The 15,425-nt window shown below is 44.1% G+C and overlaps 1 protein-coding gene across 1 annotated transcript in view; it reads right to left on the minus strand.

The window, feature by feature from the left end:
• Positions 1–15,425, minus strand: part of slc26a6 (solute carrier family 26 member 6) — a 55,045-nt gene that overhangs the window by 16,290 nt on the left and 23,330 nt on the right. Inside the window, exons 7-13 of the mRNA XM_033037367.1 lie at positions 12,859–13,006; positions 11,552–11,665; positions 7,549–7,626; positions 6,832–6,927; positions 3,599–3,705; positions 784–853; positions 49–141 (exon numbers count right to left, since the gene is read on the minus strand). Coding sequence (XP_032893258.1) covers positions 49–141; positions 784–853; positions 3,599–3,705; positions 6,832–6,927; positions 7,549–7,626; positions 11,552–11,665; positions 12,859–13,006 — 706 coding nt within the window. The remainder of the gene's footprint in view (positions 1–48; positions 142–783; positions 854–3,598; positions 3,706–6,831; positions 6,928–7,548; positions 7,627–11,551; positions 11,666–12,858; positions 13,007–15,425) is intronic.

Consider the following 15,425-nt stretch of genomic DNA (forward strand, 5'->3'; position numbering starts at 1 on the left):
CAGAATTAAAATATTAATAGAAATGGAAGTTTAAATCTATTTGCTTACCATCTTCCTCAGTGCGCTTTCATACAACTCGGCATTGGCAAAGTATATGGTTGCAGATGATTGGAAGATTTTGATTCCTGGAATTTCTTTTGCCTAAAAAGAAGTGAGTTTTAGTTAAAATAATGTATGAGTGTGCTTTGGTTACTAACGCAACACAGTACACGATCTTACAAAAACCTTGCCTCCATTCAGTAATTTGTCTCATTCTATATCAGCTGCATGATGGCATGCAAGCCCTGATCTCAGGTACGGCAGAGAACCAGTGCCCGCAAGGTGTACAGCACTGCTGTGGTATCGCTCCAACACTTTTCTCAATCGTTCTTGCTGCGATACTGCGACAAATTCCTTCCAAGCCTCTCATCGGAGTGGGTCTAACCTATAGAATGATTGAGTAGGTGTGCAAATTACACTCCCAAACTAAGATCACCTCAATTTAAGCCATCTTGCTGCAGCATGCAGATGGCATCCCTCCTGCCGCCCCATAAAATCCCCCGCGCTCCCTCCCCCCTACTATGTGGTGACTTCTCTCATTCCCACATTGGGCTCATTAGCTAGCTCAGAACACACAGAAATGAAGTGGAAAGTGAGTCACTGACAAACTGGAGGGACTGTCTAAGGAGAGGGCAGTCTGCAATTTTCCTTAATTTCTGGGTTGTTCATCAATTCTTCAGTTATTATACATATTGTAAGGCAATGTACACAAGTTATTAATGCAATATCTAATATGCACGCTACCTCATCAAACTGCTTGATGTCTCGGTAGATGTCAGTGGCGGGAACTTGTCCCAGGATTGAATATTTGGGTCTGAAAAAAACCCAGAAAGTGCGAGCAATTAACCACAAATTTGAAATGAAATGTTAAAATAATAACCAGAATAGCAACAATCCTATTGTTTTAATTGAATGGTATTTGTTCTGGAGAATGAATCTTCCATTAAAACTCTTGAAAAGATGTCCGAAGCCGTCTGAAATTAATTTAGTTCTCTGTTGCTAAGGATTGAAAGCAAGTCTCTGACCACATTTATTCGGATTATTGTCATACTTTGTGGAAGAGAACAGAAGCAGAAATGCTATACAGGTCCACCATCGATTTTCCAGCTACTGATGGTCTGACACCATCTTTAATCTGGCCAAAATTTCCTCAGAAAATGTGATGCCTAGGCTGGGTGAGGCAGCCGATCACGACCTCATTGAGACTTCTGTGCTGAGCGGCAGGACTAATTTGCCCCCTGTTGCCAGCCACGGCTCTAGAACTCCTGCCTGGCCAGAGCTGGCAGATCCGTTCCCATAGCTGACCTCTGAGGCTGCTTTTGCGGGCTGGTATCTTGACCCCTCGACTGCCTGGGTGGACTGTTTGACTCCTCTCGGAAGCCATGATCTCTGTTGGTCTGGCAAAATGGATAATCCAGAAAGGGTCTGGAAGCAAGGGCGCCAGACAATTGGTGGTGGACCTGTATTAGTGCGATCTATGTAATAAAATTACAAATAATTCTCTTTGTTATTTCTTTAGGATTCTACTTGTAACGTTAGGTGGAATTTATTTTCTTGTTTTGCTGTCAGAATCTCCTGAGACATTCTCAGCACTAGCCATGAAAGTGCTCTCTTGTCTGCGGTAGCAGGCTGGGGATTCAAACCTACTCCAATTCCCCAAGCACATTGATTAAACTAGCACTTCAATGCAGTACTGTAGGAGTGCTGCGCTGACAAAGGTATTTAGGAGCAAGTGCTTGACACAGCATCACAATCTTTGAGTGGGATACAGTAGGATTCAAGTCAAGAGTGTTTATTTGTCACATGTCCTAGATAGAACAATGAAATTCTTACTTGCTGCAGCACAACAGAAAATGTAAACATAGTACACGTTGTCAAACCATATTTCAGACAGTCCTGGATTAATTTTAGGCTCTGGATTTTTGGTTGATATTGAGTACACATATGAAATTCTCCTGCCCTGTAGATGAATTCCCTACTCGGTAGAACAAAGAATAAAACATAATATAATGTTCACTTTAGCCCCTATCAGACATTCATTCATCCAGCCTTCTCTCATATCTTTCTCCAAGGGAGGATTGTTGAGATAAACCAAAAGATTCAATCTTTTAAATGATATATTGTAGACAACATGCTGATTCTAGGCTGGGAATAAATATATACAATAGATAGTTTGAATTGAATTGGAATACATTTTATTAGCCAAATATATATACATACAAGGAATTTGCCTTGATGCTTTGCTCGCAAGTAATAACACGATATACAGTAGACAATTAAAAATAAAACATTACAATTTAAACACGTGAAGAATGAAATAAAATACCAGAGCAAAAGGAGGCTACAGACTTTAGGCTGTTGGGTAGAGCTACTGCTCTTTCATATCTTGCTCCAATCCTCCCTTGGAGAAAGATATGAAAGAAGGCTGGGAGAGTTTGGTGTGTAGCAGCTCTGGTACAATGGTGTTGAATGCAGAGCTAAAATTCACAAACAAAATCCTTGCATAAGTCCCCTGGCGGCCTAGGTGCTGGAGGGTGAAGTGCAGGCCTTGGTTGACTGTGTCATCCACTGATCTATTGGCCCGGTATGCAAACTGCAGGGGGTTTGTGATATTTTTCAGGTGGGTCAGCACAAGTCTTTCAAGGGTCTTCATGATTACAGAGATCAGTGCGTCAGTCATTAAGACCAGTAGTCCTTGGCTTTTTGGTTACGGGAACAATAGTGGAGACTTTGAAGCTGGCGGGGACAGTGCAGGTTTGCAGGGACCGATTGAAAATGTCTGTGTAGACTGGTGCCAGTTGTTCGGCACAGAGCTTGAGGGTAGAAGTGGAAACATTGTCCGGTCCTGGAGATTTCTGTTTTTTCTGTCTCCTGAATAGCTTTTCCACCTCCTCAATTGCTATTGTTAATGATGGAGAAGTGGCCAGACTGGTGTTGGGCAGCAAGGAGCGGGTGGGTGGTGGACGAGGGCCCAGTCTTTGTAGACTGGAGTCAGGCAGTGAGTAGGTGTGAAGTGGTGATTGGGGAGGAGTGGGTGGGGGAGGGAGGGAGGGAGGGAGGGAGGGAGGGGGTACCAGGGTTATGTTTATGTCTATCGAACCTGCATTAGAACTCGTTCAGGTCGTTGGTCAGCTGCCGATTGTCCAAGGAGAGGGGGGGGGTTCCTCTTGTAGCTGGTGGTTTCTTGCAAGCCCTTCCACACTGAAGAAGAGTCATTAGCTGAGAACTTGCTCCTCAACTTGTCAGAGTACCTTTCCTTGGCAGCTCTTCTCAGCTTGTACTTGGCCTGCCTGTAGAGGCCTGCATCCCTGCCCCTGTAGACCTCACCTTTAGACTGGCAGAGCTGTCTGAGCTCTGCTGTAAACCAGGGCTTGTCATTGTTGAACCTGATCTGGGTCCTAGTGGGATAGATTTGCTATCGGGCAGAGCACTGTTTTACATCGCCCTTACACTCTATTATACAAATTCTGGACAAAATATAAACAAGAATGTGTGGAAAGAAGAGGGAATTCAGCAGTAGAATCAGTGGAAGATACTTTTGAGGCAATATGTTACTCACAGTTGTGTCTGGAAGATCACAGTAAGCAATGCAAAAGCTATGGAGGCGCCTAGTCCAAGATCCATACCCAAGAGAACCGTCAAGATCAGAGTGACGATCCAAACCACCTACAACAATGAGGACATTTGCTCAGGTCAGATCTAAGGATTAGAAAACTCAAATGCTGCAAAACGTCCTCTTGGTATCAGGTACCAAGTAATGTAGGTTGGAGTTAAAAATCTATGATCCTTCAGCTCAAATCATTCCAACAGGGTTGGCAGATGTTGGCAATCCCCTTCTCTGGGTAAAAGACTCTGTGCATACACCCTATATATTCCCCTCATGATTTTATACATCTCTGTAAGATCACCCCTCAGCCTCCTGCACTAGACGTTATTCCCTTTATCCTGCATCTGTACACTTGATTGTAATCATGTATAGTTTTCACGCTGACTAGATAGCATACAGATAGGACTGTTCGAACTACTTCCTTCCGGCAGACGTTACAAGGCCTTCTACGCCCGCACATCCAGACTCAGGAACAGCTTCTTTCCCAGAGCTATAGCTGCTCTGAATCGACCCTGCTGAGTGCCCCCCACCCCCACGGACTGTCTCCCTCGGATGGTCACGTCGCACAGACACATCTGCACTTTAGTCTGTTTTGACTATTTTACTGTTGTAATGTTCTTTGTACAAACCATGTTCTCGGGGTATCTAAACCTAAATGTTAGTAGTTACTTAAGTTATGATGTCGGATGGAAGCTGCATACCCAAATCTCGTTGCACTTATGTGCAATGACAATAAAATATATTATTATTATTATTATTATTACAACTATAAAGCTTTTCATTGTACCTCGGTGCACATGACAATAGACAAAACTATAGCCCTTGCTATATCTCCTTATATTTCAGGCCTTCAAATCCCGGCAACATCCTCGTAAATCTTCTCTGCATTCTTTCCAGCTTGGGATGGGTGGGAATTGAACACCAACCTCCACAACATGGTTGTGGGTGACCCAGCAAGAAAGGTCATAGTGACTTAAAAAGGTATGGTTTCCAAAACGTCATCCCTGTTATGAAACTAGAGTGAAAGCACGTTGCATTGGTAATTATGATTCATTTGATTAATCAAGAGTGGGTTCAATGCTTGGTGGTGAACCCTGGGCTTGTCTGGGAATCAATGACAGAAACTGGGGCCAAAGGTGTGGGAGGGAGGAGGCTTTCAGGAATCAATCCAACTCTATCCAGAGTTTAGTTTAGTTTAGAGATACAGTACGGAAACAGGCCCTTCAGCGATTCCTGTTACACTAGCACACTGGGAACAATTTAGAATTTTCATTGAAGACAATTAACCTACAAACTTGTACGTATGAGAGGAAACCGGAGCACCCGGGAAAACCTTACGCAATCACAGGGAGAATGTACAAACTCCATACAGACAGCACCCGTAGTCAGCATTGAACCCGGGTCTCTAGCGCAGTAAAGCTACTAATTGAAAGTATTGCTATGACAGGCCTTCAGCGATTTGGCGACATATCTGTTGTTTTTTCCTTCCATTACAAAGACTCTTGAAAGCAGTGAATCTACTTCAAAACATAGTAAACATTATCTGTTTTAGGAAGAGGAGAATCAGGATATGTTCATGTTCTTAACCAACCCTTCCCCAGGTAGACCTCATCTGCCTTCTTTGCCACGTGCTCCTGATGAGCCAGGTCTTGCCTGTCTGGTGACCTGGGGCTACTCAACAGGAACCTATATAGAAATTTAGGAAGTTCCTGGCCCTTGGGATTTGTCATTTAGACCAAGTTGAGAAGGATTTCAAAATGCCCAAATCATTGAAATTTTAACTGAAGAGGATGATGACTTTCCAGTTGTTGAATATATTCAAAGCTTAACATAATGAAACCAAAGAAGGTGTGAATTGGGGAGACACAAGGAACTGCAGATGCTGGAAGCTTGTGTGGACATAAAGTGCTGGGGTAATTCAGTGCATCAGGCAGCATCTCTGGAGAACATGGATAGGTGACATTTCAGGGTGGTATTGTTCCTCAGACTCAAGATAGATGAAGGAGCCCGAGGAAGGATCCCAAAACATCACATCCACGTTCGTCAGAGATGCTGCCTGACCCATGAAGTTACTCAACACTTTTTGTCTTTTTTTAACCAATCACTAACTTTATTTTGGAGGCACATGGGACTGAAGATGCTGGAATCTGGAGCAAAAAAAGGAGAACAGCTGGTGTCTCTTGTATCTCCAATTCCTCGACCTCCTCGACTAATAGGGCGAGGACATACTCCATCGAGAGGAACATCATCTCATATTCTGCCTGGGTAGTCCCCAACCCAATGGCATGAACATTGAACTCTCCAATTTTAGGTTCCTGGTCCCCCTCTGTCCCATTCACTCTCATCCTATCTATCCTGGTCTTCTCTCACATCTCGTTCTTTTCGCCTTACAACCCCCAGCCACCTATCATCCTGTTTCTTCCTCCCCCCCCACCATACACCACACTAGATGCCCTTATAGCCCACCTCTCCCCTCCCTCTGCAGTTCCCAGCTGCCACTATTCCACTCCTCACCTTTCTTTCCCATCAGATTCCAGAATCTGCAGCCTATTGTGCTCCACTCATCACCTCACTGCCTCTGTTGCTATCTCCAGCGTCTCTCCCCCACTTAACCCATACTTGCCAATCAGCCCCTCCTCACCTGTACCTAACTATTGCTTGCTACCTCTTGCCCCAGCCCTCTTGCCACCTCTTTATACTGTCTACTTTCCCTCTATTCTTTCAGTCCAGATGAAGGGTCTTGACCCAAAAAGATGACTGTTGATGGAAATGTATGTGTTTGCCTCCACAGATGCTGCCTGGCCCATTGAGTTCCTCCAGCGGCTTTCCTCTTTTAATGGTTCTACTAGTTTTGGTTTTGTTTCGAGGTACAGCGGGGAAACAGGCCCTTCAGCCCACGGAGTCTGCGCCGACCAGCGATCACCCATACTCAAGTTTTATATCCACACTAAGGACAATTTTACAGAAGCCAATTAACCTACAAAGCTGCATGTCTTTGGAATGTGGGAGGAAATCAGAGGTCCCAGTGGAAACCTACGCGGTCCCAGGGAGAATGAACAAACTCCGTACAGACAGCACCGATAGTCAGGATCAAACCCGGGTTTCTGACGCCACAAAGCAGCAACTCTACCGCTGCGCCACTGTGTTGTATTACTGCTGCACTTGTCCATCATGCACCTTCTTACCAGATCAATTTTGTTTGTTCGCCAGAAGTAGCAGATATCAGTGACCTGTTCAAACATCCCTTTGAGATTGATGATGACAATAGATGCTAAAATAGCCTGCAGGAAATAAAAACATTGCTGTTAAACTGTCTCTAAATATTAAACCAAATCAGCTTTAGCTCAATTTCCCTGAAGCAATTAATTTGAGCAATTAAATCCTGATTTAAGAACACTCAAATATCCTTTTGCTATCACTCAAGAAGGAAAGCCGCACACATGAAAGCAAATAAGGTGAAGGAATTAAGCAGTTAACTGTAAATGCATTTTAATAATTCCTGAGTTCACTTTTCTTATATTTTCCTCTCCTTCGCTATACAATATTGGGCATCTCCTATGACCAGGTATTTGCAATTATTTTTCATTGGCAATTTGAACCAGCTCTACGGAACTCTGCATGGGTAGGATTGCACAAAGTACCTATTCATATTGACATGGCTTGCAGGTGTGTATGTGTATATGTGTATGCTTCTGTGTTTCATCAAGGCTGATGATTCATTAACCACAATGATAATGCATTTTTAATGCCGTTTTGATTTTTCCAATATATCTTTGTTTTGGATAACCAGCTCCGCTCTTTAGAAGCCTATTAAATGGTGTCATCTTTAACAATAGCTAGCACATTTACGTATTTTCTTGGACGTATATGATCTACTGCTGTAAATGAAGAGGTGCAAATACCTTAGGTAGGTAGCTAAACAGTGCTCCGATCTCCAGAATAATCACCAAGATAAGAGCGCTCGAGATGGCGGAAGCCAGCTGTAACATATTACGACAAAGAAAAAGATTCAGTGACATCATACTCAGGAATATGCAGAAAACTGTCATTTTTATATTGGCAACGACTATTGAATTGATTTTATTGAAAGATATAGCATGGAAACAGGACCATCGGTCAACCGAGTCCACAACGACCATCGATCACTTGTTCACACTAGTTCTAAGTTATCGCACTTTTGCATTCACTCCTTACACACTGGAGGCAATTTTACAGAGGCCAATTATTTATGGGCAAGGACTATTGAATTGAAAGATACAGCATGGAAACAGGACCTTCGATCCTCCTAGTCCACACCAACCATCGATCACTTGTTCACACTAGTTCTAAGTTATCGCACGTTTGCATCCACTCCATACACACTGGAGGCAATTTTACAGAGACCAATTAAGCTGCAAATCTGCCATCTTTAGGACATGGGAGGAAACCGGAGCATTTGGAGGATACTGATCTGGTCACAGGAAGAACATGCAAACACCACATAGACAGCGTCCGAGGTTAAGATCGAACCCGGGTCTCTGAGGCAGCAGCTCTACCAGCTGCGCCACTGTGCCGCTCCTAATGATTGACATCAGTATGACCAGACCATCTCTTAACCTCAGCTATATTTGGTGGGCATGATATGACGAGCATGCGATACTGTATTAAAAATAGCTCTAGTGTGGACAACAGAAGTGAATAGGAAGATAGACACAAAGTACTGAAATAACTCAAGGGGTCAGGCAGCATCTCTGGAGAAAAAGGATGGGTGACGTTTCGGGTAGGAACCCTTCTTCAGACTGAAAGTCTTAAAGACTCAGTCTGAAGAAGGCTTCCAAATTGAAATGTCTTCCATCCTTTTGCTCCAGAGATGCTGCCTGATCCGCTGAGTTACTCCAGCACCTTGTGTCTATCTTTGGTATAAACCAGCATCTGCAGTTCCTTCCTACACAGAAATGAATAGGAACTAGAATTTGGTATAAAGCCATTAAATAAATAGTCTGAAGAAGGGTTTCAGCCCGAAACGTTGCCTATTTCCTTCGCTCCATAGATGCTGCCTCACCCGCTGAGTTTCTCCAGCATTTTTGTCTACCTTCGATTTTCCAGCATCTGCAGTTCCTTCTTAAACATGAAATTAAAATGTTGATTTTAGATCTGATCCCCATTTCAACCTGTTTGCAAAAGATAGTTTTGCCTTCAAATAACCTGTTCTTGCTTTTTTTTGTTGCCAGCTCATTTTATAATGGTGCATTCATTGCCAGAATAAAGATTAAACAATTTAGCAGACTTCAATCATCACTATTGTACTGATAACGACCTTAATCAATAACAACAATCTGACTTGCCTCAATTTGACTGCACAGCGTGGAAAAAAAAACAGAGGCAAATTCTCCCATTGATCATTTTAATGAAAAAGTCAGTGCAGCATTCATTAAAACAGACAAAAAGATTGTCACACCAGTTTATCAGTGATTAGTCATTGTATAGGTGTTAATGTACAAAACTTAACAAGAAAAAAACTCAGGGGAAACTAAATGAATAGGCACTCAACACTGACCTGTGATAGGGTAAGAAGGAACTGCAGCTGCTGGTTTAAACCGAAGTCAGACACAAAAAGCTGGAGCAACAGGACAGGCAGCATCTCTGGAGAGAAGGACTAGACCCGAAATATCATCCATTCCTTCTCTCCAGAGATACTGCCTGTGCTGCTGACTGACTTGTGGTTACTCAGCTGTAGCTGATTATTGACTATTTAACTTGGACTCTGATGACATCATTGAACTTCATTTCTGGTTTTAACCTAGACTGTGGTGGGAAATTTGCAGCAATCCTTTAATTTATTAATTTAGACAACAGGTGCAGAAGTAGGCCATTCGGCCCTTCGAGCCAGCACTGCCATTCACTGTGATCATGGCTGATCATCCACAATCAGTACCCCATTCCTGTCTTCTCACCATATCCCCTGACTCCGCTATCTTAAAGAGCTCTATCTAACGATTTACGAGGATGTTGCCAGGACGAGAGGGTCTGAGCGACAGGGAGATGTTGAGCAAGCTGGGATTCTATTCCTTGGAACGCAGGAGGATGAGGGGTGATGTTATAGAAGTGTATAAAATCAAGAGAAGAAAAGATCGGGTAGATGCACGTAGTCTCTTGCCCAGAGTGGATGAATCAAGGACCTGAGGACGCAGGTTTAAGGTGAAGGGGAAAAGATTTAATAGGAATCTGAGGGGTAACTTCTTCACACAAAAGGTGATGATGTATGGAACAAGCTGCCAGAAGAGGTAGTTGAGGCAGGGACTATCCCAACGTTTAAGAAACAGTTAGATAGGCACATGGATAGGACAGGGTTGGACCAAACGCAGGCAGGTGGACTAGTGTAGCTGGGACATGTTGGCCGGTGTGGGCAAGTTGGGCCAAAGGGCTTGTTTCCCTGCTCTATCACTCTAATGTCACTATTAGCTATTATTGTCTATTCCTTATTGCCATATGAACTCCAAGACTCATTTGGTTTGTTCAGGGGTTAGTTCAGAATTAAGCAAAGTGCAGTGGGTCTAGATTTACATACGGACTAGACGGGGAAACGATAGCAATTTCCTTCCTTGATTTTCATACGTAAACCAGATGATTTTTTTGCAACAGTCTGGAGGTCCGCCCGTGGATCGGGCATCGGAGAGGAGGTGGAGGGAGACGGCGACCACAGCGGATGCAGACAAGGTGGCCAGTGAGAAGAACTGGGGGGTCTTAACTTACGCCCCCTCGAGGTCGGCTGCAGGAAGCACCCCCCGGGGAACAAGGGCTGAAGAGGGCCAGGCATGGAGAGGAACATTGGTTCACGGGAAATGTAGTCGACGGCTGCAACAGTCCTTTGTGGCCCACTGCAGCTGGAATTGTAAAATGGTGCCAAAATGGCAGGATTTGCTTATGGACTCTTTTGCCTGTGGGCTGTTCTGTACATTCGGTACTGATCAGGCCAATTGTGCTTATGTATGGTGATAGTCTTGTTGAGATGTATGCAAAAAATGTATTTCACTGTACACGTGACAATTGAGAAAACATTGAACCACTGAACCAGTATTATGGACTTCATTACTGAAATCAACTCTTTATTCTGGGTTTTGTTTAGTTAGGCGAATGTTTTACAATTCTCTGCAAATTTTAAATAAAGGTGTCCAGATCGTTATTCAGGCTTTTTTCAAACAAAAAGATACATAATGGAAACAGGCCCTTTGGTCTACTGAGTCCACGCCGATCATTGCTCACTCATTCTCTGTTCTAACATCATTAGTTCTACGTTATCCCACTTTCGCATCCTCTCTCAGTTAACCTACAAACCCGCATGTCATTTGGTTGTGGGAGGAATCCAGAGTACCCAGCGGAAACCCACGTGGTCACAAGGAGAACGTACAAACTCCACACAGGCAGCACCCAAGGTCAGGATCAAATCAGAATAGACACAGAAAGCTGGAGTAACTCAACGGGTCAGCCAACAGCTCTGGAGAAATCCAGCATCATTCGTGCTGTGAGGCAGCAGCTCTACCAGCTGCAGAACTCTGCTGACCCATACTGCTTCAGCCCACTGACTCTGCACCGGTACACTAGTTCTATCCAATGCACGAGGGACAACTTTACAGAAGCCAATTAACCTCCAAACCTGCACGTCTTTGGAATGTGGAAGCTCCCAGGAAAACCCACGCGGTCACGGGGAGCGCGCACAGACGTCATACAGACAGCACCTGTGGTCAGGGTCTAACTCAGGTCTCTGGCATTTTGAGGCAGCAACTCTACTGCTGCACCACTGTGCTGCTTCATTTTCCTCACTGCCCTCTCATTCAGATGCTACACCTATACATAAGAAGGCAAGGTCATCACATGTGATACTCATGGGACATGGGGAAAGTTCCAGTGGGCAGAACGTCTCTTTACCTGTGTGTTTCCTCCAGTGGTTTCTTGAACGAGGCTCCTGGACAAGGAGCAACTCACGGCAAAGCATTGGAAAAATCCTCCAAACAAGTTGCTGAGGCCAAGTGCTATCAGCTCCTAAAATGTAACGACAAATTATGTGGTGGGCTTTGATCCAACATACATCATAGTTTCTATAATAATATTCATTGACATAATGGGAAATTTCAGACAACCAGACATGAAATTAAAGAATTAACTTGAAATAGAACAAGATACATCCAATTCAACTTTGTTGTGCAGAATTCAAAAATATGCCCTAATTTTAGTTTAGTTTAGAGATACAGTCTGGAAACAGAAGATAAACACCAAATACTTGAGTATCTCAGCGGGTCAGGCAGCATCTCTGGAGAACAGGAATAGGTGACGATTCGGGTCGTAACCTTTCTTCGCATGGTTTCTTTCAGCCGGCCAACAATTACCCACACACTAGCTCTATCCCATACATTTGGGACAATTTACAGAGACCAATTAACCTACAACCCCACACCTCTTTGGGATGTGGGAGGAAACCAGAGCTCCTGGAGGAAATCCATGCCATCACAGGGAGAACATGCAAACTCTACACTGACAGCACCCAAGGTCAGTATCAAACCCAGGTTTCTGGCGCTGTGAGGCAGCAGCTCTACCAGCTGTGCCACCCCATCCATTAGTGATCACATGGCGATTTGAATCTCATGGGAGTCAGATGTGATTGGCCAGGAGTTCATAAGATCATGAGCATAAGTGATAGGAGTAGGATTAGGCCATTCGGCCAATCAAGTCTACTCCGCCATTCAACCATGGCTGATCTATCTCTCCCTCCTAACCCCATTCTCCTGCCTACTCCCCATAACCTCTGACACACGTTGAACTGTGAGGTGCTGGAAATGTAACTCATAAACAAGATCACAAAGCTGGTGGCCTTGGTTAGGGATCAGTGCTGAGAAGTTGGCATTAACTTCAATGCTGCAAATGGCAAAGCAGGCTGATGTGATCAAACAAAGATCGATTCAAACTGTGGAGTAACTCAGCGGTTCAGGCAACGTCACTGAAGGAAAAGGATGGGTGCGTTTTGGGTCAGGACACTTCTGGAGAGTCTGAAAAAGGGTCCCGACCAGAAATGTCACCAATTCTTTTTCTCCAGAGATGAATCCTGACCCGCTGAGTTACTCCAGCACTTTGTGTCCATCTTTGGTATAAACGAGCATCTGCAGTGCTATGTTTCTACATGATGTGTCGAACAATTTGTGATAACATCACCAATGAACCTTAAATTAACCTCTCATTACCTGATTGCTGTCCACCTCGTACCCATGCTTGAGAGCGAAGATCTTGCCCAAAGATATTGTGACGCCGTACCCTACGATGGCCAAGGCAAAGGCATCGCCCACGAGGCTGGAGGCAAGGCTGAAGTCAGGTACAACTGGGGCTATCAAGCTGGAGAGCACAAAGGAGAAGAGGGATGAGAGAGAACAAAGAAACTTTATATTGGAACAAAGATCTGCAAATGCTGGTTTAAACCAACGATAGACACAAAGTGCTGGAGTAACTCAACGAGTCAGGCAGCATCTCTGGAAAAAATGGATGGGTGACATTTCGAGTTGGGATCTTCAGACTGAGGAAGATTTATATGGTAGACACAAAATACTGGAGTAACTCAACGCGTTAGGCAGCATCTCTGGGGTGGGAGATTGCAACCTTCACGTGGTCCGCCCTGTTTCGACAAATGCAATCAACCCGGCGTGCACAATCAAATAAGATCAAATAGGACAAGTTGTCCGACAACTTTAGGCTGTGCACGTCATATGCAAGAAGAAGAAAATGAAGGCAGCATCTCTGGTCAGGTCAAGACCCTTCTTCAGACTGGAGAAGTCTAAAGAAGGGTCTCGACCCAAAACAACACCTATTCATTTTCTCCAGAGATGCTGCCTGTCCGACTGAGTTACTCCAGCATTTTGTGTCTATCTTCGGTGTAAACCAGCATCTGCAGTTCCTTCCTACACAAGATTTATATGGTGCCTTTCTTGACCACAGAATGTCCCACTGAGGTGTTTTTGAAGTGTTGTCACTTGTGCAATGAAGATTCATAGCTGTCAGCTTCCACTCAATAAGATGCCACAAATAGCAAAACGTTAATGATGAAATAATCTGCTTCTCCTTAACAGAAACAAAAAATATTGGTCTGGACACCAGAGAAATCTGTGAAGTCTTCAAAATAGTGGCACAGAATATTTTAAAATATATGGAATGGGGTTTCAAGTGAGCATCTCATCCAAACCAACGGTATTGACCTGAAGATCAAGCCTACTTTTTTGTGTAGGAAGGAACTGCAGATGTTGGTTTAAACTGAAGATAGACACAAAAAGCTGGAGTAACTCAGCGGGACAGGCGGCATCTCTGGAAAAGAGGAGTAGGTGACGTTTCAGGTCGAGACCCTTGGTCTCAACCCAAAACGTCACCTATTCCCCTTTTCCAGAGATGCTGTCTGACCCGCTGAGTTACTCCTACATCTACAGAATTGGAGCAGCATACCTTCGATATCAGAAGCAAAGAATGCTACCAACTGAACTACAGTCCCAGGATGGCGGGACTGTCATATGCTGAGAGAATGGAGCAGCTGGGCTTGTTACACTCTGGAGTTTAAAAGGATGAGACGGGATCTCATTGAAACATATAAGATTGTTAAGGGCTTGGACATGCTCGAGGCAGGAAATGTGTTCCCGATGTTGGAGGAGTCCAGAACCAGGGGCCACAGTTTAAGAATAAGGAGTAAGCCATGTAGAACAGAGGCGAGGAAACACTTTTTCTCACAGAGAGTGGTGAGTCTGTGGAATTCTCTGCCTCAGAGGGCGGTGGATGCAGGTTCTCTGGATGCTTTCAAGAGAGAGCTAGATAGGGCTCTTAAAAACAGCGGAGTCAGGGGATATGGGGAGAAGGCAGGAACGGGGTACTGATTGGGGATGATCAGCCATGATCACATTGAATGGTGTTGCTGGCTCGAAGGGCCAAATGGCCTACTCCTGCACCTATTGTCTATTGTCTATTGCCATGCCATGTTTTTAAACTTCAACCTGTTATGCTCAAAGACCCTGGGGTTTGGGGATCTTCCATTGACCAATGAGCTGGCCTAACTCACTGATCACTTGGCTGAGATCCTGCACTTTCTCAGATGGTCCTTTGTTGCAGTCACCTTCTGGGGCACCAGCTCCCAGTTGTTTGGTTGGACCTCTCTAGTGCAAGGGTTAGCCCAGCATAACTGACAGGCTCTGCCCTCTGGGTTACATCAGGAGCTGGGGAGGCTACAGAATCCCCGGTTGACTGGCCAACAAAACTCACATTCATTTGAACATCTGTGACAGTCATTAATATTTCACAAAGGACTCAAGCACTATATTAAAAAAATACTTTGACAAATTAAAGTATTTGGAATTAAAACATAAAGCATGGATGCCCACAAGGATTTAAGAATGAACAAATATGTTTTATATGATTTAAGTCTCAGAGTCATGTTGCATGAAAACAGGTCCTTCAGCACAACTTGCCCTGGCCGACCATCCACACGAGTCCCACCTGCCGGCATTTGGCACATATCCATATAAACCTTTCCTATCCATGCACCTGTCCAAATGTATTTTATTTTAAGATTTCCTTTTAAATCAGCTCAATTGATTTACAGTAAAAGGAAATGATCGTACTTGCAATTCTCCTCTCAGCCATTTCTTTCTAATGATTTCAATGAACTTGCTGGATTTGCAGCAGATTACTAGGGAAGACATCCTCACTCTTAAATGCTGGGAAAGTTGAGGAAGTCTGCACTGCGCTGTTGAACTCCCCGAGGAGTCTACCCCAACTGTGC

This window comes from Amblyraja radiata, chromosome 18 (genome assembly GCF_010909765.2).
Source record: "Amblyraja radiata isolate CabotCenter1 chromosome 18, sAmbRad1.1.pri, whole genome shotgun sequence".
In the NCBI taxonomy this organism is placed as follows: domain Eukaryota; kingdom Metazoa; phylum Chordata; class Chondrichthyes; order Rajiformes; family Rajidae; genus Amblyraja; species Amblyraja radiata.